This window comes from Dermacentor silvarum, chromosome 1 (genome assembly GCF_013339745.2).
Source record: "Dermacentor silvarum isolate Dsil-2018 chromosome 1, BIME_Dsil_1.4, whole genome shotgun sequence".
Classification (NCBI taxonomy): Eukaryota; Metazoa; Arthropoda; class Arachnida; order Ixodida; family Ixodidae; genus Dermacentor; species Dermacentor silvarum.
The window spans coordinates 140,829,176-140,856,780 of NC_051154.1; the positions used below are offsets into that span (position 1 = coordinate 140,829,176).

Genomic DNA, 27,605 nt, shown 5'->3' on the forward strand with positions numbered 1-27,605 from the left:
TCGATTACCGAGCGCGAATGTCTTCCTCTCGTCTGGGCTGTTTCAAAGTTCCGCCCATATTTATATGGAAAGCCCTTCTCAGTAATCACAGACCATCATGCGCTGTGTTGGCTTTCGTCGCTCAAGGATCCTACTGGCCGGCTCGGTCGTTGGGCTCTCCGACTACAAGAATATCCCTACACAGTGACGTACAAGTCGGAACGCCAACACCAGGACGCAGATTGCCTCTCTCGCTACCCAGTCGAAGACCTGACCTCTCCGTCTGAGCCTGACACCGACGCCTGCGTTCTCTCTGTTTTTCCACTGGTCCATGTCGCCGACGAGCAGCGCCATGACCCGTCCTTGCGTGTCATCATTGACCGCCTGGAATCTCCACTTGCCGACAGTTCCCTTCGCTTATTCACACTTCAAGATGGCGTACTCTACCGCCACAACGTTCACCCCGACGGCCCAGCATTACTCCTTGTGATCCCTAAACACCTTCGCTCGGCTGTTCTCCACGAACTTCACGACCTCCCCACTGCCGGTCACCTTGGTGTTTCACGTACCTACGACCGGATCCGCCGACGCTTCTTTTGGCCTGGGCTTGCTCGCTCCGTTCGAAGATACGTAGCTGCGTGTGATAAATGCCAGCGACGCAAGACACCATCGACGCTACCTGCTGGGTACCTACAACCAATCGACATTCCCACGGAGCCATTCTTTCGGGTTGGTTTAGATTTACTTGGTCCCTTTCCTCTTTCTACCTCTGGGAACAGGTGGATCGCTGTGGCCACAGATTACGCCACGCGCTACGCCATCACCCGAGCGCTCCCTACAAGCTGCGCCACAGATGTTGCCGATTTTCTTTTACGCGACGTGATTTTATTACATGGAGCTCCGCGACAACTTCTTACAGACCGTGGCCGGACATTCCTGTCAAAAGTTATCGCGGACATCCTGCAGTCCTGTGCCACGAGGCACAAGCTATCCACGTCATACCATCCGCAAACAAATGGCCTCACGGAGCGTCTTAATCGCACTCTCACAGACATGCTCGCGAAGTATGTCTCTTCAGACCACACAGACTGGGACCTCACTCTGCCGTTTGTCACCTTTGCCTATAATTCCTCGCGCCACGACCCATTTTTCCTCCTGTTCGGCCGAGAACCAGCACTGCCCCTCGACACAACTCTCCCTGTTCACGCGGCACCCACCAGTGAATATGCACTTGATGCCGTTGCCCGCGCTGCTCACGCAAGGGAAATTGCCCGTGACCGCCTTCTGAACTCCCAAGAGAGTCAAAGGCGTTTGTACGACCAGCGACACCGAGACGTGCACTTCCCGCCTGGTTCTTTGGTGCTTCTATGGTCTCCGTCGCGTCAGGTCGGCCTGTCTGAAAAACTGCTGTCGCGTTACACAGGCCCCTACCGAGTGCTTTGTGCCGTGACTCCCGTCACATACGAGATCGCCCCTGACGCCCCATCTGCTTCCCAGTTCAGCGATATCGTGCACGTTACACGACTGAAGCAGTATCACCCTCCCAGTGATGACATTTAGACGCTCCGGGACGTCGCATCTGCCGCCGGGGGATTATGCTACACGCGTGTGGTATTTGATTGTTTGACCGAGGCGCGCGGGCGCCATCACTCGAGAAAAGAAGAGGAAGAACGAGCTGGGCTCGCGCTGTGAACCTAACCGGTCAGCGCTGCAACCGCTGTTGTAAATACAACCTGTAAATAGTTGCCCGTCTTACTGACTCGTACTTCGCGTAACAATATAATGAAGTAAAGTGCCAATTTTACCACCTTCATTATATCAAGGTTTAACTGTACTTGTTTTCAAATTTATATTCAGTCATTTCGAATACGAAAATTCTGCATGCTAAAATTCGAACCAAAGCGAATATCGAATAGCTTAATAGTCAATTGAATATTCACACAAGCCTCTAAATATTGTAATACAGTCGAACCTTGATATAAGGAACACGAATATAACAAATTATTGGATATAAAGAAGTAAATATAAAATTTGGTTGGTCATACACTAATTCTCCTGTTATAGCGAAATTGAAAATAAGGGATCCGACATGATATCGGTTATAGCAAAGGACATTTTTGTTTGCGCATGCTTCAAATATATATTCTGGTAACAAAAATGTAAAATATATGCAGCATTTTTCAAACCTGCGCGATTATTCAGACTTCCCTGTGGCAGTGCCACCCATAGCACCACATACAGTATAGACCACTTATCACCTAACCTCTTATAGTGCTGGACCGGATATACGGTCTTTTCAGACTCCTGTTAATTTTCCCATAGCACTTAATGTACACGTGTATCGCAGTTGCGGGAGACGGAAAACCGGTTACAGTGCAGCTGCCTGGAAGTTCGGCTGTCAACCAAGACGGCGAACGCTCCCTTCAAGCCACAGATATTACTCTTACGTAACGCGCGTGCGTGAAGCTCCACCACGTCATGGTGGCGAACAACTGGCGTCTATACTGCGACATGATGCAAACAACGTCTCTGGAGCCATCGGGCTCGTTCCAACGTTGCTGGCGCATGAATAGCTCCGTTCCTATTTTTCGCCCCCCGGGCCGGCCAGGCGTCCCAGCATTCTTCGCGCAGAGTGGGCAAAATGACGCAATGCCGGGAGCATGCGAAAGTGCGTCCGCCACCGCGGCTCTCTGCGCATTAACAAGCATGGTGTCACGCACCCACACGCAAGTACGAACACATCTAACTCGATGACCACGTAAACTCGCTGTTCAAACGCTGGAGTGAGGAAGTGCAACAGCAGCAGCGAGCGAATTGACCTTCATGCTGCGTCTCGCATCAACGTAAACACAGTGCACGTGGAATGCCCCTGTCGCAGGTTGGCTTTCAGGATACAGTGGCCTGGGTGAGTGTGCGTGCCCCCCTACCTACTCGCCCCCCGGAGCCTTGTGCGCGGCGGAAGACGGTGCACTTCCTTCTCGCTTCCCTCCCTTGCGTAGGCGAGATTGAGCTGCAATCGTTGGCTCACCCTCGCACGCTTTCACTCGCACATACAGCATACCGTGCGCGGCGACGATTTTATCGCCCTTAGACTTTATACGGAACCTCATGGCAACAGCGAAGGTGATGACAGAAATGCGCCTGGAGTGTTCACATAATTGCTATCGCAATAAAATCGTTGTTTTGGTTATAGTGCAGTACCACTTTAGTGCGGATATGCGCAACTCCGGCGCCTTACATTATAAGTGGTCTACACTGTATAACGGCAATAACTGAAATTTCAGATGCTGCACAATGTTTCAGGCATAAACCACGCATGCGATGCTGCAAACATGGCATTCATAAACAAAGTTTCCACCATCTCAACTAGGCATGTGACCTCAACTTTAGTTGCTTATTCCCGAAGAAGTGGCGCTGGTTAATCCTAGCAGTCTAAGCAGTGTGGCTGGCGGAGTGGCTGGTTACAAGCCATCGTAGGAGGCTCACTGTCAACACCGTATTTACCCGATTCTAGTGCACACCCAATATTCACGGGTTTAAAGTAAGAAAATAAGTGTACCTGAATGTAACATGCCTCCGATTCATAAAAGAAAAATATAGCACGCCCCCCCATGTTTGTGACCAGAAAAAAGGAGACGTGCAGAGTTTACCTTCCACAAACTGGATTTTATTTTTCTTTGCATACTGAAAGCAGCATGTCATTGTTGCCATTTGCACTTTCATTGGCTACAGGTACCATGCACACAGGGGCGGTATTTTTTGAGCGATCATGTTTATAGATACTACTATAACTTTCGTGAGACTGCATCAAACGTGTCGAAGTATGCATCTGACAGCATTCTTGACACTGTGCGCAGATAGCCAGCTTGGCACAGCGCCGGAAATGCTGGGGCTGATTACGCCGATGCATCTGGTGCTGAGTAGCGCTAATTCTCGTGTAAGTGTTAGTATCTCTGAAAGTTATTAACCGAAAACACTGCTGAAGATTGCAGTCAAGTACGAAATGAACTGACTGTACTGCAGCTGTGGCCTAGAGGTAGAGCATCCACCTCGTATGCGGGAGGTACCAAGTTCAAATCCCGGTGCCACTGGGATTTCAAATCCCGGTGCCACTGGGATTTGAACGGTTTTTTCTAATGGGTAGAGATGTTTGCTGGCCAGGTGCTCAGCTCTCGCGGGGGTTCACATCTCGAAAGAGGGCCCAATAGAGATTTCATGAGTTGTCTCTGGGCGCCTCTTGTCCAACCCCAGACGGCCTTGTTGAAGAGCATCCGCCGCGGCTGTGGGAGGCAAGTGCTGCCACTGGGCACCTTCTGGTAAAATAGGCACAAGCGCGCTCCCGGCCTGGTGCTCGGCCACTATGGGACCTCAGCGCTTGGAAAGGGGTGTTTGTCCTCAACCCGAAGGCGTCCCCACCTCAATAGGTGCATTTGGGGCACCACATGGGAAATGGCCGCCATGGGAGCGGCCCAAACATCACTTGTTTTCTGTGCTCACGAGGGTTTCGACGGGACTTCAGGGCGCAGGCTCCTTTCCCAAGCCTATCACCCCTGAAGGAAGCCGAACGCCAGGCCGTGGTACACTTGTGCCCATTTGAACCAATGGGTGCCAATTGGGCTCTGTCGTCATTTTGTGATAGCAATGATGCTGCGTCTGACGGCTCTGATGGTAGGATGTTGCCAATGCAGTGATTCCACTCCTGCGCCAAAGTGCGCCAAATGTGATTTACTGCGCCATCCTGACAATCGACGAAAATTGCTCCTAACTGCGCCAAACAGTCTTGGATTTGACGGCGTCTATCGCCGACAATTGCACCACCGGGGAATTAAAACGTGCAACGCGATGATAGGGCTAGCCTTAGTTGCGAACAGGAGACGAAACAGCACTAGCGCCGACGCGACGTCTGCCTTGCAAGGCGGTTCAGCGGCAAAGTGCGCTTTCTGCTGAGGCTCGTGGCTTCAAGGTCAATTGGCGATTCAGCGGCGGACGTTATATACTCCGAAAACGCAGCTAGTCCAGTAGAACCCTGCAGATACGTTTTTCACGAAACCGTAAAAAAAAAAGTAAGAGCCGTGAAACGCAAGAGCCGAGAAACAGGAAAAATTGAGAAATGAGAGTAGTGTTTAACTGCACACAGTATTATTTTAATTCTTATGTGTGAAAGAAAAAGTCGTAGTTTCGTCCGAAAGCCGAAGCATCGATTGCGATTGCAAATTAGTAGGCAGCTATACAAAGTAAGTAGTATAGTAGTTTTATCGTACGTCCGTATAAACTTGTAAACATTCGCCTAATAACTATATTAACAAGCATGGTGTCAGCGCACACAGGCAAACATGAACACATCACACTCAATGAGCGCGGACACGCGCTGTCAAACGCTGGTGTGAGGATGCGCCGCCGCAGCAGCGAACGAAGTGACCTTCCTGCTGGTGTCTATTGCTTCCACGCAAACTGAAGCGCCGAGAAAACACAGCACGCACAAAGCTACGAGCTGACGCACCTACACTGCCTAGAATGTGCCCCCAACGCAGATCGTCTTCAAGATACGGCCCGCGCGACCGTTGCGCCGCCGCGCAGTACGCAGTTGATGCCAGAGTACAACGCCGCCCGCTCTCCCTCCCTCCCCCTCGCTCGCTCGCCGGTGCCTCGAGCGGGACGGAAGAAGGCGCGCTTCCTCTCTGCTTTTCCTTCATGCGCGCGCGAGATTTCGCCGCGGTCCTCGGCTCCCCTCGCATGCTTTCACTCGCACATACAGCATACGGTGCGCGGTGACGGCGTTATCGCCCTTGAACTTTAGACGGAACATTTATGCGCCAAAACCAATTTTAGGGCCCCAACACGTCATAGACACCATCTTTAAATAGCAAATACGGATCTCAAAGGCGATGCTTTTGTAAACCTAAAATACGTCATAGGTGTCGCCCCCGGCACTTTGGGCAGCCATTCCCATCGTCAAACCAGCCACCAAGCCAAGCGACATGAAGTCAAAATGGCCGCTCGGGCCGGCGCGGGGTGGCAGTTCGCAATGCATGATGCGGGAATGGTCCCACATTTGCGGCGCAACAGCGGTGCTACTAATGCATTGGGTACTATGGGAGCTTAATAGCCGGGAAGACGCAGCGCCCGGGAACGTAACAGCGGGGTTCTACTGTAGTTTGTTTGAAGCGCAGCATGACATGTGATTATAATAACTGCATGCCGCCAATGTGTCCATTTCTGTTTATGGATATACGGAATGACATCTGGGAAAACTAGCAATATATGACACGATATCAATTTGTGTGTGTGTTTGTCGCATGTACACTCGTTTTTTTTTAAATACTTCAGGATGTGAAAAATCAGCTGCTCCAAGCTGCTCCCAAATGCCAAATTGCCTGCTCCAAAGTGCTCCAAAATGAAATTTCTGATGCTTTAAAAATTGCTCCAAATCAGAAGTCCGCAGTAGCATCACTGCCAATGCCGTGAACATGGTTTTGGTTTTGTATCCGATTGTAACGTGCAGGGAATTTTTGGCCCTTTTAAAAAAAAAAAAGAAAAAGCTGCGCCCTAGATTTTGGTGAATATGGCATCTTTACACTCTTAGACCTTGTTGGCAATTGGGTGTCAAACAAACGGGCTAGACTGACGGCCAGAGTAGTGGCGTACAGATCCACGTGTGATCCCCTCCAGGTCCGAAAAGTCTTTCGGTGCCGGCAGCTTCCCTTGGTTGACAATAGTCGGCAAGCCAACGTACCGATTCCACATGGTTGCATTTTCGCGGCGGTGCAGAGCGCGCATATGTGATTTATTGAGGTTTCCGTGCCTCCTATCGGCATGGCAAGATGCCGATGGGGCATCAAAATCTGCAGGAAACCCTTTGCTGGCCTGTTGGAGGCCAGCTTTGTTTCTTAGGCATAGACCTGATTGCGATTCTTTTTTTGCCAAGATCTGTGTGTATACTTGTGGCAAATACCAGATATAACTAAGGTATTTTTGTTACCAGTGCGACTTTGTTATAACGAGGTGCGACTGTAGTACTTTTTTATAGATGAATAAAAGACCAAGCAGGACTTACATAGTTTTGTATTGAAAAATAATTTGTGTCTTGAATTGTTAGTTATCTCCATGTAATTGACATTAAATCTGTACCTGCATTTTGATCGTTACTTTTGTCTAGGGGTTGTGTCTGGTTTTGGAAGCAGCCACTGAGTACAAATGCCTTGCACTGGAACAACACCTGGATGTCTTGAACAACTCGCTGTTTGTACAGGTAATTACTTGCTGTCCTTGGCTTTTATTTTATGGCCTGTGTATAGAGCTGAATCTTACTTCAGTAAAATTCATGAGGCACTCAGAAAAAAAAAAAAAAAGAATAGAAACAGACTTATGACTTTGCAGAATCGCAACCCAGATTCCAGTGAAGCAGGAGTTCGAGACAGAGGCTGCAACACTTGTGCTACTTGTATATGGCCTCCGAGTCTTGCTTTTTGGATGAAGAGGCATTTGCAGTTCTTCTGGAAGCTATTCACAGCATTCATGCAATCTTTTCGCCACCTTCATGTGCCATGAGCTGTTGTGCCAGCACTGGTGGCTTTGAATGCACAATTGCTTACAATTAATGCTGTAAAATTAACACTTCTGAACTTACAAAGGTTGTTTCAGCGAGTACCTCATGCTAACTCTAAACGTATGCGCATAAGCTGGCCACCTTTTTTTTTTCAGTGTAATAAAGAAAAGGCTAGTCATTACTGAATTGAGATTGCTTGGGCATCGTTTTCTTTACTTTCGTGGAGCTACCAAATAGGTGGGGTATCAAATTTATGCTTATATATGTTTTTTTTCCCATCCCACTCGTTTCACTGAGTCAACAACCTCAGCCAGGTAGCTCTACCAAGGTATACCTATACCTGTGTAGCGTGGTAACGAAGCTTCCATAGAAGTCTAACCCACCTATTCTAGAACACGCAGCACCCTCCACTCAGCTCTGCAGCTCTACTCAAGAAAGTGGATGGCAGCGCCACCCCTCGAGAGAAGTGGTCACTGCGTTTCATTGACCCACCACGACATTCTTAACAATCGTAGCGTGTTCTTCAGTTAAGGGGTGGCGCTGTGGCTCAACTCAGTGGAGGGGAGGAAGAACTGAGTTGAGGATGGTTTGAGAATATGGGAGTACATGTCCTGTACTATGGCAGCTTATGGGGCACTGCAGGGGCATCTGCATCTCACGGGGCCAACGGCTTAATGGAAATGACATTGTTTCCGTAACGGCGCAATTTGATGCATGTGTCTTCATTGCGGGAAAAATAACAGTTTTTTGTTCAAGGCTCGTTGCGCCCAAAAGCTGCTAAGGCACGCCAGCTCGTATACATTGAAAGCTGCAGCATGCTAGAGTTCTCTCCTTCTAGATACACCCAAGGCTGGAAAAAGTTCTATGTGTGTTTAACATATGTTTAGTGCACCGGTGCAAAACCACTGTAAACATTGAAATTCTTGTTTTTTATCATGACAAAAAGCTAAAAAAAAAAATGATCTGCTGGACAGAATTACATAACCTGTCATGTAACGAGAAACTACCAATTTATGACTTTCATTACAACGTACCACATTGCATCAGTTTAGAAGCAGTGCACTAAATCGGCAGGTGCTACATAAACAGAGCATATATACAGTAGGCTCTCGATAATTCAAACTCGAGGGGACCCTGAGATTTTGTTTGAATTATCAGAAGTACTCATAAACATGACTCGTGTCATTACAACTTGTGTTGTAATGAAACATTCACATATATTTAATAATACAGTCGACCCATTTATAAAGAACTCTATAGTTCCGTGAAAAGTGGTCGTTATATCAGTAGTTTTTTATATATGGACCCACCCTTTAAAACGCTTACAAATTCACTGCATGTAAGCTGGCGTCAGCAGTTACAATTCGAGTAGAACTTGTTGCTGGCCGAGTTGGTTGAGATCTGAGGAATACATGGTCTTTGTTTTCCTGTTAGCGCAACCATGTATTCCTCAGTTGCAATTCGGCAGGACATGACTGTATTCTGCACACGAGAGCGAAGCGTTCTAGTTGGCTGGAAGCGTAAATTTCGGAAACTACTGCGGCATGCCGCCATTCTGCGAAGGTCTCGGACATGATCTCAGAATTACGACTGCGCGTCAGCCACGCTAGAGCTGTAAAATTACGTTATCTGCGTCGCTTTGGCCGAAAAAAAAAAATGCGATGTTTGAAAGGTAAAACGTCACCTTGAACCGTTATCGGCAATTGGAAATGCATAAACGAAGTGCTACCGAACCGTGATAGCCTGATAATGGCGTAGTAACTGCCGACCCTTTGCAACATTGAGTGGAACAGCGCGTGGTGCAGTGTTCTTGTCCACTAGGGCCGCATCGACAGGAACGCTTGAGCGGCCGTTCCCATATGGCATAGTGGAAAGATAGGTGGTCGTTCCAAATCGTTGAAACAGGCGTAATGCATATGGTGTCGTGCGGACATTGAGTAAAAACGAGAGTGACGCCGTCGTGGCAACCGATACCGCACCAGCACACGCCGCATGCCATGCTGTTTATGCTGTACACGGCATGCCGCGTACAGAAGCGACAAAGGTAGCATATATTTTCCGGCACGAATAAGCAAAAAATATGAATTAACCGAATTAACGCAATAGCACAGTTTGAATTTGGCAGCTTTAAAGCACATTGAAAACATAGCAGGCCAACCAAAAATTTGAAATTTGTATGATAACCGAAAGAATTATCAGAGTTTGAATTATCGCGAGTATACTGTAATTCACACAGTTGCTACAAACACTACAAAAGAAGCACACAAAAGAAGTCCATTAAAGAAGCAATGTATTACGTCAGTGAGCACAGGTCGAGTTACGAAAGTAAATAAGTATGTTTGCCACAACATCGAGTTACAATGTGGGACGAACACAAATACTGACCTATCGCTATTTTTAGCCCTTGTTCTAACGGCAGCCATTACACCAGTGAGCCCTAAGTGTTTTGCATTAATTTGTGGCAGATGCATGGAAGGTGTGGTGACCGTGGCGGCGCTTGTGTTGGCGTAGTGTGGTGCCATATGAAAAAAATGGCATGATTTCATAATGTATGCAGCCCATGTATGCAGCGTAAACAGCTTTGCTGGTAATGTGTCCCCATGTGAATGTTGCGGCAACACAAATTTTTTCATTCGAATACTCCAAGGGACAACTACAGTTCCTTCAGTCTACTGGGAACAAGACTGATGCAAACAGAGACTCGTCTGAATGATTCTGGTTTAGCAGGACCGCAGTTGTTGCTCAAATAATAGAGTTCATGATAACTACTTTAAGGCGCCAAAAACACACAGCATACAAGCGAAAACAACAGGACAGAGCGCCTATCTTGCGTTGTCTCCACTTGTGTACTGTGTGTTTTTAGCGCCTTAATATAGTTATAATGAAGAGATACCAACTTGCATAACGTGAAGTTTCCTTAAAAAAATTGAGTTCATGAGCAAACACTCAGAAGAGGCCACTTATGCACAATAGTAACCAGCCATCGAGTACGCTTGTCTCATCTTAGCCTACGAATTTTCAATTCATAAAAGCATGTCTCAATTCACATAAAGCAATTATCATTTCACCCATCTCAACATGTTTGGATTCCTTGAAAACGATGTGCGGTGCTGTCATATTGTCTTTAGCTCTGTCAATGAGCACTACACTCTGCTAAATGCATCTGGGACGTGCCTTTCCTCTTTTACAGTGTGAGCTGTTATGGGCTCACTGTAATAGCCGTTTTTGGGGACGATGTCCGCCAGTGTCCGTAGCAGCTATGTCTATTGTAAGAAAAATAAATCGAAACCTCTTTCTTAAAGAACGATGGTTGAACGCGAAGCATTCACCCATGCAAACTGAATCGAAGTCCAAAGCCAATGACCACGCAACGAACCCAAGAAATGCTGAACGACCCAATGTGATGCATATGTCATTTGATTGCTTGTTTTTGATTGCCTGTTTAGGATTGTATTTTTTGAATGTTGAAGTTGAATGAAGACACATTTCGTTAAGTTGCATAGCCTTTATTTTAGGTCATGTAGCTGTTGATTACACACACACACTCACACTTTCACGAACTGCATGCCCTTGCCAGTAGACGGGATCGGCCTTACGGGCACGATCGCGCTCGCGCTTATGTTCGTGTACGGCAGCCTCTTCTTCTTCCGTGCACTGCACCCACGGTCTACCCATGGTGACTGCCGGGAATGCATTGCATGACGCATGTAATGCAATGCAGATACAGTCGAATCTTGATAATTCGAACTCGAAGGGGCCCGAAAATCTGTTCGAATTAAAAGAAGTTCGAATTAACGGAAGGACGTATTTTTGAAGTATTCGAGCACCATAACACGATGAACGAACGGTGCGAGTCATGAAATTTTGCGACGCGCAAGCGCATAGCGAGTTGCGCCCACGCCAGCCAACGCTCGGTTCCCTATAACGGCAGAAAACGAAGGAGCGGACGGCGCCGTCGCGTGCGCGCGGAGACCGTCGAAGGTGAGGGAGGAGGGCGGCAGGAAAGCGTATTTGGCCTCGGAAACTCCGCCACTTCGGTGGCAGTGGCTTCGGTGGCTCCCCTCGCCCTCTTTCTCAAGTCCCTCGCAGCTCCCTCACCTTCGACTGTCTCCGTGCGTGCCCGCTGGCACCGCTGGTACAGCCGGTTCGGCGCAGATTAGCCTCCTTGAAGTTTCGTTTTCTGCCGTTATCGGGAAGCGAGCGTTTGCCGGCGTGGATGCCGATGCTGCCGATCCAGCCGGCTCGGCGCCAGCTTAGGGTACGGCCACGCTAGCTTCAAATAACGCGCTCGTCATGCCGTGAGCGGCAAGTTGCCGCGCGTCAGCGCCTTGCCGCGAGGCCACCGTGGCAAGCGCGTCTCGCCGCACGGCAGCGCGATAAGATCTCCCGCGCTCTCCGAACGCGCGAGCAACACCGCGCGTGCTCGTTGTTTCATGCGAGAGACGATGATCGTCGATTGAAAACCCGGCGCGGACCGGCGGCGGTCCGGTTGTGATGGCTCCGTGACGTCACCCTCGTCGCTCTTGATTGGTTCTTCAACTCGCGGCACGCAGCAAAACCCCCGATTCCTGCTGCTTCTGCCGCGCGCGGCATGACGCGTTGCCGCGCATTTCTGACGCGCGTTTTTGCCGCGTGTTTTTGCCGCTAGCGTGGCCGTACCCTTATTCAGCGCGCTGCTGACAGCATTGTCGGTCCGCGGTATGTTCGAATTAACCATCGCAAATGCTTTCGCGTTCGAATCACCGAGCGTTTTCGCCCATTGAAATACACATAACTTTGACGGGACCAGAGCGTCAGTTCGAATAAACCGGCAGTTCGAATTAAGCATGTTCGAATTAACGAGATTCGACTGTATATACAGTTCGTATGGGTAGCGTGGCGTTGCAGTTCCCATTGTTCTTATCGGTACAACTGCGAATGTAAACTGTAGTGTTCTACGACTGTGTGCGCAGATGCACAGATGTGCAGATAGTTCCATTGTGTAAGTTGGCTTTCCTGCAGTGCATTTTTGGCGCTTATGGACGAATCAGTGAGACATAGAAAGCTTTGCTTTAAACGTTCCCTAGTTCTAGCCGGAATCGAACCCGGTTACCACGTGCGCAAATCGAGTATCTTACCACTCAGCCATGCTAGCGCTTGTGAGCAGCTTTGAAAGGAGGCCCTTTAGAGGCATCCTATTCTGCGAAGTGTCACATGTGCAGCTACATAGTTGCATGCACAAGTTGCAGTTGCTTACTATAGCACCAGGTGTCATGCCATGTCAGTTGCGTGCACTGACTGCCCGACCCGGCTAATGTGGGCACTTTCATAGCCTCAATAGCACTGTGCACACTGCCATAACTCTTCAATGCACATAAAGGTGCCCCCTCACGAAGTGTGGACTTCAGTAAAGGAAGCATCTGCAGCCAGGCAACATCGGGCTCAACAGACCGCTGTGCAGATAGCAGCACAAGCCACAGCTCGCTGTATTATCTCACTGTATTACGATATATGTGTTCACATAACACCAGCTACTTCCATGATCATTACTTAGTAGGCATCCTCAAAAAGCTTACAACGAGAGGCAGCTTTTGAGCTTACGCTGTGACTGTGCTGCATGTTTTGTGCATGCCTGCCATTTTCTTTCGTTACTTTTATTGTCATCGTGCTTTACGAAGCTATACAGCTATAGGAAGTAAGAATAGTAGTTTTATTGGCCGTCTAAACTTGTAACGCTTACTAACTAAATTAACAAGCATGGCATCACGCATGCGCAAGCAAACATGAACACATCTCACTCGATGACCGTGCACACTCGCTGTCAAAACGCTTGAGTGAGAAAGTGCAGTAGCAGCAGCAGCGAGTGAATTGACCTTCTTGCTGCCTCTCACTTCAACGCAAACTAAGCGGCGAGAACACAGCGCACACGAAGCTATCAGCACTTGGTGCACTCTGTCTCCATCGCAGATCACTTTCAAGTAGCCACGCTATAAGCAGTGGCCGCCAGAGTAGAACTTATCTTTCATGAATTGGTCTTTTGTCCCGGGAGATGTAGTCACGCTGCAATCGCATGTAAAAAGGTTGGTGCACTTGCAATTGGTTCTAGACTGCATTTTGACCTTGCTTTTGCGACCTATGTGAATGGACCTTTTTGCTACTACACATAGCTAAGAGTGCCGCCTTCATGAAAAAAAATTTGCATCGATGCTCTGTTGACAGTTTGTGTACATCGCGACTGCGTGCTCTTTCTTACTCATGTTGGTAGTGGTACTGTGCTGTATTTTGTATGACATTTACATGCTACTAGTCCAGAACCTTGCAAAGACATATGACAAAAGATCAGACTAAGTTTTTAATGAGTAACGGCACACAATTGCCAGTTTATAGTACTACTACTGCTATCACTCTTAAGAGATGCGACCACATAGAATCGCAGATGGTGGATACAGATCACAGAAAATACCCATGATCTTGTTGACCTTGCTGTCAATACACGCTATTGCACTTATAGCGTTTAGAAAAGACTGCATTGCTTATGTAACCACAACTGAATGTATTTCATCAGCTTGTCCTGCAGCACACTTTATCCGGAAAGGAACTAGCATTGAGTGGACAGGGTGCCACAAAGCTTACAAATCTTTCTCGCCGCGCTTGCAGGGCCACTCAATCTACTGCATGACTAGGATGAAAAGAGAGCAGGGGTGCGACTCCTGCGCCAATTGCGCCATTTTGATACAGATGCATATTCCTGTGCCAAACTGTGCCAAATACCGAAAATTGACCGAAATTGCTCCACGCTGTGCCAGAACAGCTTTGGCAGTGGCCGCGAACAGCGAGCAGATTCCTTCTATGAAAAAGAGTGCAGCCGTTCACATTCTGCACGCCGCCCAACGGCGCCTCCCGCACATTTTCTCGTGTAATTTTCGCGCTTAAAACACTGGACTTTTGGCGTTTCCGGGAAGTGGCCGGCGCGTGTGCAGCCACTCTCGGCTGTTGTCGCTGCTGTAGGTATGTCCAGGGCGACTGTATTTAGAGTGTACTACAATAGGGTTGAGTGGGCCAAGCGGCGCAGCACTCCCTAGCTGAGGCGCAAAACAACGAAAAGTAGGCTAAGGGCGCTGTGAGCGAACTAGATAATAGGGAGGCACGCGCTGCAGCAGGTTCAGCGGGCGGGCGTCTCTGTCCCCAGGGCCTGTATAATGTAAAACAATTCCAATCTGCTTTTATGTCCACATGAGCGAAGCCTGAGCAATTTTGACCTATCACGAAGGGCTAATGGCGGACTTGGAATAAAAAGTTGCAGTTTCGCTCGAAAAGCAAAGCATCGATTGCGATAGCAAATTAGTGGACATCTATACCAAGTAAGGATAACAGTTCTATCGGCCGTATAAACTCGTAAACATTTGTTAGCTTGGCGTCGCGCGCACACAGGCAAACAGAAACACATCTCACTCGATGACCGTGGAAACTCGCTGTCAAAACGCTGGAGTAAGGAAGCGCAGGAGCAGCAGCGAATTAATTGACCTTCGGGCTGCATCTCGCTTCAACGAGAATTAAGCGGCGAAAACAGCACATATGAAGCTATCAGCATTTGGAGCACTTAGTCCCCATCTCAGATCGCTTTCAAGATAGGGCCAGCGCGGCCGCGCCTTTAGCAGCAGCCGCCAGAGTAGAACGCCCCCTCCCCCCGATGCTTTGCGCGCGACCCTCACATGCTTTCACTCGCACATACAGCATACGGCGCGCGTCGTTGATTTTATCACCCTTGGATGTCATACAGAACCTCAGGGCGACGACAGAAATGCGCCTGGAGTGTCCATATACAGTGGAATCTCGATGATACGAATCTCACGGGGTCACGAAAAATATTCGTATTAGCCGAAATTCGTATCATCGAAACACAATTAAAACTAGCTAAATTAAGGGGGGACGCGGGGATAAGATCGCGAAAATTGCAAGAAAAATCGATTTTTGAAAACCACGCGTTTGGGTATCTGCAATGCCTAATCTACGCTGCATCAAAAGGGTTTGACTGAAAACGCACTGAAAGTGCCCGAAAAAGTTTAACTCGTCAGTGCGCAGGGCGAGAAAACAGCTTTAAATCGCGCAAAATCACCGCAGTTCACGGAGCCATATCTCGTATTTCCCGCCACCGAGCGCCACCATCTTGGTATCGTTCGAAAGCTCAAAGTTTCGCCGTTCCGCTTCTCAATTCGTCCGTCGTCACCAACTTGTAACAAACACACAAACACCAAAGAAGCGCGTGTCTGAGATAGGTAGTCACACGGGCCCTCTGATAAAAGCGGGCCTCGGATTGGCTGCCGTGCTGAAAGGCGTCTCTCCATTGGTTGCTGCTGTAGCAGGGGCAAGATGGCAACCGCAGTTGTCTGCTTCGTAAACCACACCGGCGTCTTCACTTGACACACAGAATTCGGATTACTGAGAACTCCCAGGTTAGTGATGGATCGTCGCTCGTTGGCGAATAAACTTTGGACGAAGCACGCCTTCGGAATACGGAAGCGCTCCTACGGCAAGAAAAATACGGCGATTAGCGGGAGAAGCGGAGGAGCACCCGACTGAACGAGCGCAACCTTGCACCGTCGATTACGTGCCGCGCTATCTTGCACCGTGTGACTCCAGCAGCGAAACCCACAATCACCCTGTGCCATCGGCACCGATAACGCAGCCGACGAAAGACGCGCCAATGGAGGCTCCCGCTCCTCGGCGTACAGCCGCGCGAATCAGCTGAGATCGTATCTCGGTAGACATAGCTCGCTGCGACTAGGCAAAATGGCGTAAAAAAGAACGCGGCCCGAAGCACGGCAGCCACTCCGCCCGATGGCACGCGGAAAAGGAGGAAAAGCACAAAAGCAACAAAAGCGCCACCGCTTCGAACTCTTCGCGGCCTCCGCGCTGTCTGGCGTCGCGTCCGCGCCTCCGTACCAAAAGAGAAAGGGAGAAAGCGCGTGACTGCGCGCTGTTCTCTTTCGCGGCCGTCGGTGGGGCGGCATTTATTCGTATCAACCGACGCGGGTCGAAAATCGATTCGTAACAACCATTTTCTAGCACATTGCAAAGTAATAAGGCTCGGCCGGGACCGCAGAAAAATTCGTATCATCCGGAAATTCGTATTAGCCGTGATCGTATCATTGAGGTTCCACTGTAATTGATATCGCAAATAATGAAAATAGATTGGAATAGTTTTACGTTATACCAGCCCAGGGTTGATTGCGGCTCTCCGGGTCTGCGGTGACATATGGTGACCCAGGAATTATGTTACCGCGTCGACTGGACCGCATAATTTGAGAACATTTGCCGCTTTGATCATGAGCCTCGGTGCGGGAATATATAGTTGGATCATGGTGCCACCAATGTTTTTAGCTTTACAGGAAAGTATGTGCCGTGCCGCCACTCGATCCACTCTTCCATATCCTAGTACGCTATAGCTACAAAGCGTGCTTCTACTATGCGCTTTGTGTTGGTTTATTCTTGGTTTCGTCGTGGATTCGAAGTGCACTGCCATATTCTACCAAAATTTAGATTGGCCTGCTTCCAAACTGCTTCAAATTGAAATTTTATCTGCTCCATATTGCTCCAAAATGCAATTTAGTCTGCCCCCAAGCTGCTCCAAAATCCAATTTTGTCTGCTCCAAACTGCTCCAAAACGCAATTTTGCTTGCTCCAAAAATTGCTCCAAAATGACTTTGGGCAGTCCCACCCCTGAGAGAGACATGAAAAATTATGCAGATCCCACATACTGTGGGAATCGAAGATAAGCGAAGCATCTTGTAGGTAGCTGGCTATGGCATCGACCTTGTGGCAGCACGCTTTGACCTACTCCTTGACTCTCTCGATGACTTTGAGTAAGTGCTCATTGTGGAGCTCGGACATGCTGAGGGTCAGAGAGAGTGTGGGCTTGCCTAGCTGTTCGGTCATTGCGAACACATTCCCCTTTCTCTGCGCCCAGTAGTACGCCATCCTTGAGCTGCTCAAGTAAACCTCTGAAGAACGCAATGTCCGAGCTGACACACTTCTCAAGGAAGCTGTGGTCTTCCAAAAGTTTCTTTGTGAGTGTCAGGAGCTGGCCGGCATGCATGGGGTGGGAAACTCACTTCTGAATTGCTGTTTGTACGGAAGCAACCATCACCCAGTGTTCCGCAGCAGACATGCCCGGGTCTTCCTAAGCATGCCACACTTGGCTTGGCCCAGGTAATATGCGAGAATCAGGCGAGAGTTGGATGACAAAAGCTCGAATGATGATCATGGAGCGACCACGTCGGCAACATGAACATGAGCATATACCCAGCAGTTGCTAGTAGACGCCACCACATGCACGCACACGAGCTCTGATGAGACAGGACACGGCCATCTATGTTTCGATCTGTCCGCAGGAGAGCAGTTGCAGGGGAGCAGGGGAACTGTAACGAGGGCTTACTGTAGTTCAGGTTAATAGGCGTGGTGATGCTGGGAAATGTTCGGGCCAGAAGCCGGACTGCTTGTGGTGATGTCAACTGTGTATTTGACTGAAACAGATTAATCTCTAAATCTTCTTTTGCCGCATAGCTCTTTGCAGGAAAAATGGAACATAAATTACTTTATGGTCGTCGCATTGCTGCCAAGTCATGATAGTAACAGTTCTGTAACGTTTGTTTTAAAGCACTGCCATAAAATGAGCCAATCAGCATTGCTGCTCCCATGCTGACATTACATTCAAGTAGTGGCTGCTGCAAGCACAAGGTGGCCAATTGAAATTGTTTGAGGGCATTGATGAGGTGTGCACACCCAGTCCTTGAAATAATTTACAGAAAGAAATTGACTTGCCTTTTTGGCTTATGACTGTAGTGCCTATGAGAACATGACAGAAATTTTGTTGAAAATCGAAACTTTTTAGTTGCTCCTCTTAAATGAATCTGTATAACCTAGAGAAAAACGCCAGGCAAAGTTACCTTACTGTATAGAAATGTGCCTGTAATATCTGAAGTTTGTTGTGCATTATAAGACTTGTTATGATGACACAAGAGCTGTTATAAAGCATAGAAAGGAAAAGGAATGTTTTTATGTACATGCGCAGGTTTGCAACCCGCCGGACTACACGGAACCTGCAAGTGTTCGAAACCACAACGAAAGCCTACGTTGTTTTACTGTTTTAGGTACAGCCTTCCAATATTTATTCATGACTCGGGGCATCCTGTGAACTTTGTTTGCAGTCTCATTTTAATTAGATTGTTTTCACATTTAAATGATATAAACATGGTGATAGACATCAGTAATGCATTTGATTCTGTATACCTTGATGCAGTTCTCGATACAACGGTCAGCCCAACAAGAATATTCAGTTTTGTCTGGTGCTTGCTTAGTGATTGGTTATTTGCAGTTAAGACATTAAGAGAGAATATAGCAAGAGTAACTTGCTTCCTAATAACAGGCATCACACAAGAATCTGTGATCTTGTCAACATTATTTAACATCAGCCTTATCCCATTAGCATGGAAGCTTAATAAAATTGAGGGATTAGGATTTAGGTAATATATTTGCTGACAATGTGACACCTTGGAGCAACTTAAGTGAAAGAGAACAGCAGAACTGTCTCGACTGAATCATAAGTACCATGATGTCTATGTTAAGAATATTGGCTTGGAACCAACTCTGTGAAGAAAACAATGCACATGTGAGTTCTAATTAACTGAGTTCATAATTAACCTGACTTTGCGAAGCTACAGCAGTCACTTGTAGGACAGCTGTTCTGGGAATGCAGCCAATAGACAGTACTATGCATTGTGCTTTTTCAAGATGTCTGTATGGGACTGTGGACTAGTTGAACAAAGGCAACTGCCCAGATATCATACGCCTTACACCCATTGGCTCACGTTTTACATTGTGGAAAGATTGTGTCAAGCTGCCTTGAGATGCTGAAAGACGGGCAGAAAAGCTTGCCTCTCCAATATTCTGTGGCACAAAAAAAAGCCATCAGTGCTGCACACCTACTTGGAAATGCTCTGGAACAGAAGATGTTTGAAGAAGGCACCGTCCTTGACCACACATCTCGCCATGTGCCCTGGTCAGCATCCGTGCATAGGCGTAGGACTTTCTTCAGAATTTGCTTCTCGCCTACATCATTGAGCCAGGCCTAGATATTGCGATATAGGAGATGAAGCCTAAGCCAGACCCTGAGGCCAATATTTCTATAAACACTTAGGCCACCACCGCTGACAGGTCACAGTACTGTCACTGGAGCTCGCTGCTTCCCAGAGTTGTCATCTTGTAGATGAAGGGGGAACGGAAGACTTTAGCTGCGCTGAAGCCAAGACATCACTGCACCAGAATAATGTTGTAGCCACAGCTGTGCAACCAGGAAATGTCTCGGAGCTAATGCGCTTTAGTGCCTTACCAGAAAGCCTGTTTCATATTTTTTCCTTAAGTTTTTCAAGTGCAGTGACACATGATTTTAAGTCGGTGCTCAGTAGGGTTGAGCAATTGATCAATTAACCTTCCAGTTAATTAATACTTTAATTGTGATTATTATTTTTTTATTGTGATTAATTGGTTGAGGTCACATGATAAAAACAGGCAAAAGTCAGCACTGATGTTTCTGCTTCGCTTGCTCTCCAGCAAAGAAGAGGACCACAGACTGAACTACAATCTTAAGACTAATGTGGCACTTGTGTGCATGTCTCCCATAAATTGGAACAAAGCCGCACATGCCTAGTGCACTTCAATCTGGTGGATAAAATGGGGAAGGGAATACTCACTGCGGCAGGACTTTTGATAGCATCTGTGCAAGTTTGATATGCTTGATGTATGTCCACTGAAACAAGGTATCACTGACATACTAATAATAAAGGCAACTGTACATTCACAAAGCATAGTTTGTTTATTCTTTGGTTAGTTCATCTGCCTAAATCCAAAAATTCAATTGAAGCCCAGCCCTAGTGCTCAGCATTGCAGTTTTATCTTGGTGCACATGCCGATTCATGTATGCATTATTGCAGTTAGCTTTTTGTAGCTGTTAGTGTGCTGACTGCATTGCTGTTGGTTGCCATGTTTGTTGTGGTTTAATGCTAGTTTTACAGTCCTGCCATCACCTGTCTCTATACATTGTTTTTCTTCTTTGTAGGGTTTTACGTGCCAAACCAGTTCTGATTATGAGGCACGCCGTAGTGGAAGGCTCCGGAGTAATTTTGACCACCTGGGGTTCTTTAACGTGCACTACAACGCAAACAGACGGGCGTTTTTGCATTTAGCCTCCATCGAAATGCGGCCGCCGCAGCCGGGATTCGATCCCGCGATCTCGTGCTCAGCAGCGCAACGCCTCAGCTGACTGAGCCACCCCGGCGGGTGTCTCTATACATTGTCTATTTGATCCTGATACGGACATGAGAAGTTCCACAATTTTTTGTCCATTTTCTAATTATTGCCTTTGCTTGTCTGCACGCCAGTAGTAATTTTATATATGGAAGCATGTTAAGTTTGCTGCATCAAATGGTCAGCACATTGGTTGAAAAAGATCCCTAATACAATAGAACCTCGTTCATATGTGTTGGAAAAAAACACGAGAAAAAATGGACTAACCGAGAAACTGTACGATCCAAAGTAACTAAAAACTTGGACAGACTCAACTGTAATTGACATCTATGTAATACAAAGCGTTGCGCGAATCATTGTGCACACGGCACGAGACGCCAACGCGCGTCGGGCTGGTTGGGCTTCGGCGGCCCGATACCGGTATGTTTTGTTATTTGCCTATTGCACAGTGTTTAAAGACAGCAAAGGGAAACGAAATAGAACTGGTGGGCGACGTCAGATGCCGCCAAAGCGCAACGTGATGCTCGCATCGCGCCGCCTGCGGCAGGGAACAGTGGTGCGTTTGGATTATTGTCTACTAAAGGCGTGCAGTATGCTACCAATGGCACTAGGCACCATGCGCTGTAATACAGATAGGTAAAGATACCTTTCACAATAGCTTTGGCAGTGATTGCTGTGAATGCTGCGTGCGATGACCCGGGAGGAGATTTCCTGGTACCGGAATAAGAAACTGAGTGCGCGCCGGTGTTTTCGTGGAAGACGGGCGGGCGAGTATTGCGGGGAAGCTGATGCAATGGGCAGCTACTGTTCTCAATCGTGCGCACGCTCCACGCCTTTCCTTCTTTACATGGCATCTAGAGGCGAGAAAACATATCATACGATTGCAGTTTGCCAACGTAATAAACCTTGGTGCTGAAAAATCATGTATTCCGGGAACGTATGAACCAGTAAAAAATAAGCATATCTGTTTGGTAATTTTTTTAGTTCTCAATCGCGAATGTTGGTGCCGGGAAATCGTATGTGACAGGATCGTATCAGCAATGTTCTACTGTATGCCATTGTTATTTGTGTGCTTTTTCATGAAGTGCTCTTACCCGCCGTGGTTGCTCAGTGGCTATGGTGTTGGGCTGCTGAGCACGAGGTCGCGGGATCGAATCCTGGCCACGGCGGCCGCATTACGATGGGGGCGAAATGCGAAAACACCTGTGTACTTAGATTTAGTTGCACGTTAAAGAACCACAGGTGGTCCAAATTTTTGGAGTCCCCACTACAGCGTGCCTCATAATCAGCTTGTGGTTTTGGCACGTAAAACCCCATAATTTAATTTAATGAAGTGCTGTTACTCTTGGTTAAGAGAACCACCCATTTTACCCAGAGCTGCACTATACATAAACTAGTCTTCGCTTATTATTTAAAAACAGCGCTACCGACACAGGAAAACCACCACCAGCTCGCCCAATCTACCGTTCTTCTTAGTCTTTGCTGTTTGATTCTCTTGGATTTCATGTGTAACCACTTGGAACTCTTTTAATAATTTTTGACTATGTATTGTTTCTAATTACTATTTCTGCTAACTTTTCTTTGTATGTCTGCTCTTTCCTCAAGCTACAATGTTTCCTGACAAACTGACGTCCTTCCTCCTGATGAAAGTAGAGAACAGCAATGATAAAACAAGAATTGGAGCTCTGACAGTGCTGAAACACATAATCAATTGTACAGGATCCACAGAACAAGGTGATTTTGTGTGCACGTGTGTGCATGTGCATGCGTGCGTGCATGCGTGTGTTTCCATGTTTTTGTTTTCAGGACTTTCAATCACCTGAAAGCTTCACAGAGGAACTGCATCGACAAATATACCCATATGCATTCGCTGTCTTTAAGTTCTTGATAGGACACAGAGTAGTGGTGGAGGCAATGAAGTGGTTCCCGTCTTTGTTGGTTCTTGGTACACAGCATTCAGAAAATATGACTTTTAAGTGTGAAAACTTGCCAAAGCATTTGTTTTCGGGTTATATTAGCAATTTATTTTGACCCTCAATATTTCATGCATGCTCATATGAAATATTGCAATACTGTCCAGTCTGATCAAGTGGATAATGCTGCTGTTCAGTGGTGATGGTACAAGTGTAATGAGGATGAACATCCATATTCTTGAAAATTAATGGTGGAACTATCACATTGGCTACAAAATTTTATTTGTACAAATGCTGTGTCTTGCAGAACACAGCAGATGAATGGAGACTACGTGGAATTGTAGTGTGTGCTCAGAAACACCCAATGAAGTTGTTTTCGTGATATCTTTTTCAAGGTAGCTACAGCGTGACAGACACGGACAAAAGGATTAGAAGGGGACACAATATGGCACTGACATTATCTTGTATATTGTTTTCAAAGGCTGCAAAATATGACAAAAAAGAGAGAGAGACATTGCGCGCACTTAGCAAGTCTGGTTCACAGTGCTCTTAGCTGTGTTTCCAAAAAACGAGACCTGCATGCCTGTCAAAAGAAGCTGACGAGTTGGTTTCGATTCGTTTTCAGCACCGGCCTATCACTTATCATTTTGGACTGTGCTGATGTAGCTTCCTGTCACCGGGCCTATTACTTCTTTTTACAGAGGAACATGCCGGCTTCTTTCTTTGAAAACATGATAGTGCTGCAAACCAAGCTGTGACATAATTTTTTTATTTCGCGAGCTTTCTGGAGAGCTTGAAAAAAAAATTATTTCCTTAAAGATGACTTCATGGAAACAACTTCATGCTTGTGAACACGCTGTACAAATTCTGCAATCGCACTTATATACTAAAATTAATATTTAAAATTTTGAATAATTGAATGTAGTTAATTGGCTAACTAGCTGTACTCAAAGAAAGTCCGAGTGACTTGGGACAACTAAGAACAGTATGCTGTAAGTCTCAATCGCCTAAGATGTACCACATTTTTTTTTTTTTTTTTACAACTTTGTTCAAGTTGCGTGAGACACCTCGTAGAGGCAGGTGACCACAACTGCACTGTTCTACAGGCAGGTGGCTTTGTCAAGTGTACCAAGTTTCATGCTATAGCTTGAGGACAGTTGCAGTGTCCTGAAGAGTGTTTGTGTAAGTTACCTCTGAAAGGTGGTTGTGGGCAGATTAATGCTGCTAGTGGTAGGAAACATTGTTGGTGCAACCTGTGCAGTTGCTTGCATAGACAAACTAAAGTTCGAATAGTATGTCATCTATGCCTATGCTTATGAACTAGTAATGCAAGCTGGGCACTATTTCCTCTTACAGCTGCAGCAAAGTTGTTTTCTTAAATATTTGAATATATTTTCATTTTGTAGTGGATTTGATTAACTTTCAGTTGAGGATTACTATTTACTTGCATTTGGGCCTTGTTTTTACAAGTAGAGCAGAGCCATCTTATTATTATATTATCAACAGTAGGATTTGAACATAGTGGCTGGGAAACAAATTGTGTGAACATGCTCTCGGCACCACTAGGACTGATTTTTTTGTGACACCACAGATGTATCAATGAGGAACATATTGCCGCAGATCTGCTGTATTTATGGCTGTAGTCACTGGTTAGGGATCCAAATAGTTTTTTTTTTTCCCCACATGGTTTGTTTCACTCTAAGGACGTGTGGCCTGATAGTGGTGGTGGGCATGCCCCCCTCTTTGTGTGCCTAGAGGCAGAGGCACAAATTTGCCCAAATGTAACCACTGCTAATATTGGGCTAGTGCCAGATATTTTCTTCATCTTCCCCTGTACATGCCTCTAGAATGGCGTGTCGGCATTCTTCTTGAGGTGGTGCAGCTTATTCTTCAAATTGGTGTAATGACACTGAAGACAGAAAGTAGTAATCAGTCCATGCAGCTGTGATAAATTATATCAGGGTGTGGCTTGCATATGCAACGGCGTACTCAATGAATCCAGATTTGCGCTGCGCGAGCTGGCATTGGTGTGTACTTCGGTCGGAACTGTGGGGTCGAAGTGACGCAGTATCGGCGGCGAGGTTAGTAGACAATGCAACTCTTAGAAGGCATTGTCACAAGCGGCCAACCAGGCGCAATTGTTCATGTCGCTCCGTAGAAGCTGATTCAAGGGAACAATGATGGATGCAAAATTCCGAATGAAGCGGCAGAAGTAAAAACAGAGGACAAGGAAGCTGCGAAGTTCTCTTACGGAGGAAAGTTTGGGAAAATCAGCAACTGCACGGAGCTTACTGGCGGCAGGAAGGATACTGTGTTTTGATACATGGCCAAGGATGGTGAGCTGAGTTGTGCGAAAGTGTCATTTCTTCAGGTTGAGCTGAAGGCCAGCGTCAGTTGGGCACTGTAACAATTCCTCCAGTCTAGAGAGATGGGTGGGAAAATCAGACAAAAAAATAACCACTTCATCTAAGTAGCAGAGTCTTCCACTTGAGACCACGCAAAAGGTTGTCCATCATACGCTCAAACGTTGTGGGGGCATTGCAAAGCCCGAAAGGCATGACATGAAATTAATATAGGCCATCTGGTGTTACAAAGGCCGTTTTAGGTTGGTCTTCTGGTGCCATAGGGACTTGCCAATAGCCGCTGCATAAGTCGAGAAGAACTCCACGCCTTGGAGGCAGTTAAGGGCGTCATCAATTCTCAGAAGGTAAACATCTTTACGGGTTATTTTGTTAAGACGACGGTAATCGACACAGAACCAAATCCATCCATCCTTCTTCTTAACAAGAACTACGGGAGATGCCCAAGGGCTATCCGAAGGCTGAATGACGCCGCGCTTGAGCATGTCACCTACTTGGTCATTGATAACACTGTGCTCTGTTGTGGATACACGATATGGTCTTTGTCACAGTGGCACACTCTTACCCGTGTCGATGAGATGACAAACAGTTGATGTGTGGCCCAAAGAAACATGCTAGCAGTCGAAGGCTGAACGTAACTTGTCGAGAAGGCATAGAAGGTGGGCGCGTTGGGAAACAGTCAATGTGTCAGCGATGGAGCTATGTAGAACATCGGGTGAAGTCGGCTCTTGCATGGAGTTATAGTTCAATCCAGCAACCTCATGAGTGGCGATGGAACCAGTTGGCATGTCAGTGATGGCAGCAGGGTCGACACACTGGACGCGGCCAATGCACTCCTCACGCAGCAAAGTAAGGGGACATGACAATTGGTTGGAGACGAGCAGTCTGCTGATGCCGGCATGACCTTCTAAAAAAGCGAAAGGAAGCGGGGAACATTTGCGACGAACGAAAATGGGAGATGGCGTAAAAAGTGCATTTGCTTCAGCAACAATCTTGCATGACATCGTGGCAAGGGCAGATAAGTGCGGTGGAATTATAACGCCTTTGGCAACAAATACTTTATCTTCAGCTTCACGAGAGTCAAGGTGCGGGGCGTCGCAAAGCGTGTGAAATTCCACTCCAGCACGAGAACAGTCGATGACGGTTTTATTAAGAAAGTCCCAGCTCAAAATAAGATCCTGTCAACAAGAACACAGAACCAAAAATTCAACAATGTACACGAGGCCGTTAATCACACTGCGAGCAGTACACGCAGCTGCAGGCGTGATACGGTCTGCGTTGGCAGTACAATGCGATACGTTTGACAGTGGTGTAACTTTTCTGAGCAAACGGTAAAGTTTGGCACTAATAACTGAAACTGCGTCACCAGTGTCGACAATGGCGAGTGCAGTGACGCCATCCACATATACGTCAATAACATTAGTCGGAGAAGGGAGAGGCCTTGGTCTGTTCGTGGGTGACGCAATTCTTGCCTCTGGAACTGCGGCGATTAGTTTTCCCGTTCCGGCGTAGAAGGACGACGACGCATCGGTGAAAGTTAGCGGCATTGAGGAAATGGCGAACGACGATCAACAAGAAGGCGTTGGTCCATGAATGAAGATATCTGGCCAGGGTTCCAAGATGCGGAGACGATGGGTATGGTGAAACATATGGTTCGGTGTCAAAGCTACAGTGGTAGGATGTTGCGTGCTGGCGGCAAAATCGTGCAACGTGGTCAGGTAGACCACACGCAAAACATATTGGTCGGTTGTCAGGAGTGCACCATTGTGCACTGCTGTGTGGGTACCACGGCTGAACGAAGTGAGGAGCTGGACGCAGTGGCGCGGCTGACGGGAATGGCGCAAAGATCTGAGATGGTGGCCGTGCGAGAGCCTCAGCATAGCTGAGAGGTGCAGTCACCTTAGGAAAAGCAACAGGAGTTGGCACCGGCGGAGTCTCGCGGGCAGAATGTAGAGCTGTGCAAACTTGCTCTTGTATGACCTAGCGAAGGTTCGCAGGCAAAGGCGAGGGTGGCGGCCCGGCTGAGGACAGCAGCGAAAGCTGACGAGTGACCTCAGCACGGATGAACTCCTTTATCTGGCAAAGCAGGGAGTCCATCTCAGGAGCCGTGGCCATGCTCGCGAGGGTTTCGTCGGACACAGGTGGGCACCGCGTGAGAAGACGCTGTCTGCAGAGCTCATCGAAACTCTGGCAAAACTCAATGACCTGAGAAACAGTGTCAGGGTTTTTGGACAGCAACATATGAAAGGTGTCGTTGGAAATGCCCTTCATGATGTGACATACCTTGTCCGCCTCCGCCATCGTCGGGTTGACACGCTGGCAGAGGTCGACGATGTAGCTGGTGAACATTTCAACAGTTTGCTGGGATCGGCTTCGTAGGTGTTGTTCTGCGCGAAGCTTGCGCACGCCAGGGCAGCTGAAAACTTCTGCGATGCTGGTTTTTAAGCGAGCCCACGTGCGGAGATCGGCTTCGTGGTTTTTAAACTACAGCATGGCGACGCCCAATAGATAGAAGGTCGCAGTTGT

At 47.4% G+C, this 27,605-nt stretch overlaps 1 protein-coding gene across 1 annotated transcript in view; it reads left to right on the forward strand.

Annotated features, from left to right (window-relative positions):
- The window catches only part of LOC119436147 (maestro heat-like repeat-containing protein family member 1), a 267,656-nt gene that overhangs the window by 67,695 nt on the left and 172,356 nt on the right, over positions 1-27,605 (forward strand). Inside the window, exons 9-11 of the mRNA XM_037702909.2 lie at positions 7,136-7,228; positions 18,576-18,654; positions 22,412-22,540. Coding sequence (XP_037558837.1) covers positions 7,136-7,228; positions 18,576-18,654; positions 22,412-22,540 — 301 coding nt within the window. The remainder of the gene's footprint in view (positions 1-7,135; positions 7,229-18,575; positions 18,655-22,411; positions 22,541-27,605) is intronic.